This window comes from Pterocles gutturalis, unplaced genomic scaffold, assembly GCF_000699245.1.
Source record: "Pterocles gutturalis isolate BGI_N339 unplaced genomic scaffold, ASM69924v1 scaffold6354, whole genome shotgun sequence".
Taxonomy (NCBI): Eukaryota; Metazoa; Chordata; class Aves; order Pterocliformes; family Pteroclidae; genus Pterocles; species Pterocles gutturalis.
In genome coordinates this window covers 1-2,000 of record NW_010135566.1, presented here as the reverse complement: position 1 = coordinate 2,000, position 2,000 = coordinate 1, and the positions used below count along the sequence as shown (strand labels likewise).

Sequence of the window (2,000 nt, the reverse complement as noted above, 5' to 3'; positions counted from 1 at the left end):
TAGTTCTGCATGAAAAATCTAGTTCATTTTTGAATCAAAAGCAGTAGCGTTAGCTAAAGACATTGAAGAAGTGATGAGGATTTAACTCTTTCAACTAGCGTAACAGTGTGTGATGTGCAGCACTGTACAGGGAAACACAGCAAAGTACACTGCCCTTTGGAAACGGATACTCTTGAGGTGAGATTAGCACCATTGAGGAGCAGACAGCTCTTGCAGAGAAGTTGCTTTCCTCGTGTACAGAAAGGATTGAGGCCTGCAGGTTTTCCTTGACAACTGGTAACGTATAAATAAGGATTAGAAATCAGCTTTTATATAAAATGAAGGTCTTGGATAAATTTGTGTGATCAGTATTGCTGGTAAAGTTATTGGTTGATCTCAAACAAATTAGTTAATTAATAAACAGAGCTACTTCTGCTTTGCCTAGTCATTGCAGAGTAAACTGATTTAACTTTTGTTGAGTGGCAGAATAGACGTCTCTTCTGACAAGCCAAGCAGATGCAGGTTCTTAGCCTGAGCACAGAAATCCAAGCAAATTTATGCCGCTCTGCTGTACTGCCATGTGTTTGGCCAAAATGTCTCCATCACGTGGCACAAAGCAAAGGGGGAGCCCTTCATTTTTGTCTCTGATCTACCTCCTCTGCTTCAACTGTGCAAATGCAGATGGAGGTTTTTTGAGTGCTGTGGCATTGGGAGGTGAACCCAGCGCCTGCTGGAGTCAGTGGCGGCATTTTGGGTCCAATGAATGCTTAAGAAGGCTCATGAGGAATAGTTACTCCATCCATCTATAGACTTCTTTTTCATCATAAATAAATTGTTCAAGAAAAAAACACACCTGCAAGAATATTTTATATGGGGGGAAGGGAAATAAAGGCCTCCAGCTGAGAGCCCTTGCTTGTCAGGCAGACCTGCTGTCAAAGAAACAAGAAACCCCACCCAAACAAATAAAAAGCCACTCAAATTTTTCCATATAATTTGAGACTGACCTACTCTGGTTTAAGTCACTGGTTTTCATCTCAAAACTATGATCAATGCAACAGTCAAATACGCAACAGGAGTGAGTGACGTACACTGATTTGAACCTTAATACTGAATTATTGTGAATGAAATGAAGTAAGCATGGCATCAGAAATATATAATGTACAGCTAATATGTCCCCCTTGGGTGCAAAACAACTGTTTATGAACCTGATACACATCTTTAGATATGTTCACCACACTTTTTTTTTTTTGTAAGTAGCTGTGCATAATGTGAAACTTTGTTGGTTTTTTTGTTTTTGTACAAGATGGTCCAAAACGGTCATAAAATGCATCTTTCATGGTATAAGTTTGAAGCAGAGAAGAAAGGTTTTCATTTTGTGTGTACGTGTGTGTGTGTGTCTGGTTTTTATTTTACATGGGATACAATAAATATCCTGAAAAAGATGAATGAACATACTGCCCGGCATAGAGTCCTGCTGCCTGCTCGGATGGCATTTGAACGTAAACCTTGTCTCCGTGCATCAGCGGGACAACGGCGCTGCCCGAAGCCTGGTCCAGGAAGCCCTTCTTGTATTCGTCGTAGGTGTACATCAGTGGCTCATTGTTCTTGAACAATGCCACCCAGACGCTGGCCCCTTTACAGTGGACATGGTAGGCGAAGTAGTAGATACCGGGGATCTCACAGGTGAAGATCCCCGTCTGGGGGTTGTAGTTCTGCCGGCCATTGTAGAGGAGCTTGTCGAACTTCACGGGCACCCCGACCCGTGGGAAGGGGGTGAGGAGCTCTGCTGTGAATGCGGGCATCTCATAGATGGCGCCGCCAGCCTTGCCTTTCTTGTAGCCGTAGGGGGGCTTCACACCGTCTATCCCTGGCCCGACCTCAGGCAGGTACTGTCCCACGGCCGGTGGCGTGGGTGGGATGATAACTGGGGGACCTGGGGGCCCAGGGGGGCCAGGTGGCCCCTGAAGGCCTGGTTGGCCAGGGGGACCAAGCGCCCCAGGCTTCCCTGGGGGTCCCTGTAG

At 45.5% G+C, this 2,000-nt stretch overlaps 1 protein-coding gene across 1 annotated transcript; it reads right to left on the bottom strand.

Annotated features, from left to right (window-relative positions):
• Positions 1-1,233: 1,233 nt before the first annotated feature.
• LOC104467960 (collagen alpha-1(VIII) chain-like) lies at positions 1,234-1,994 on the bottom strand. The gene has a single exon (XM_010081938.1). It carries the CDS (start codon positions 1,779-1,781, stop codon positions 1,389-1,391), a length of 393 nt encoding a protein of 130 aa, XP_010080240.1. The 5' UTR covers positions 1,782-1,994; the 3' UTR covers positions 1,234-1,388.
• Positions 1,995-2,000: the final 6 nt, after the last annotated feature.

Excerpts from the sequence above, each read along its gene's own strand:
- LOC104467960 (XM_010081938.1), bottom strand. The coding sequence starts at position 1,781 with ATGCCCGCATTCACAGCAGAGCTCCTCACCCCCTTCCCACGGGTCGGG.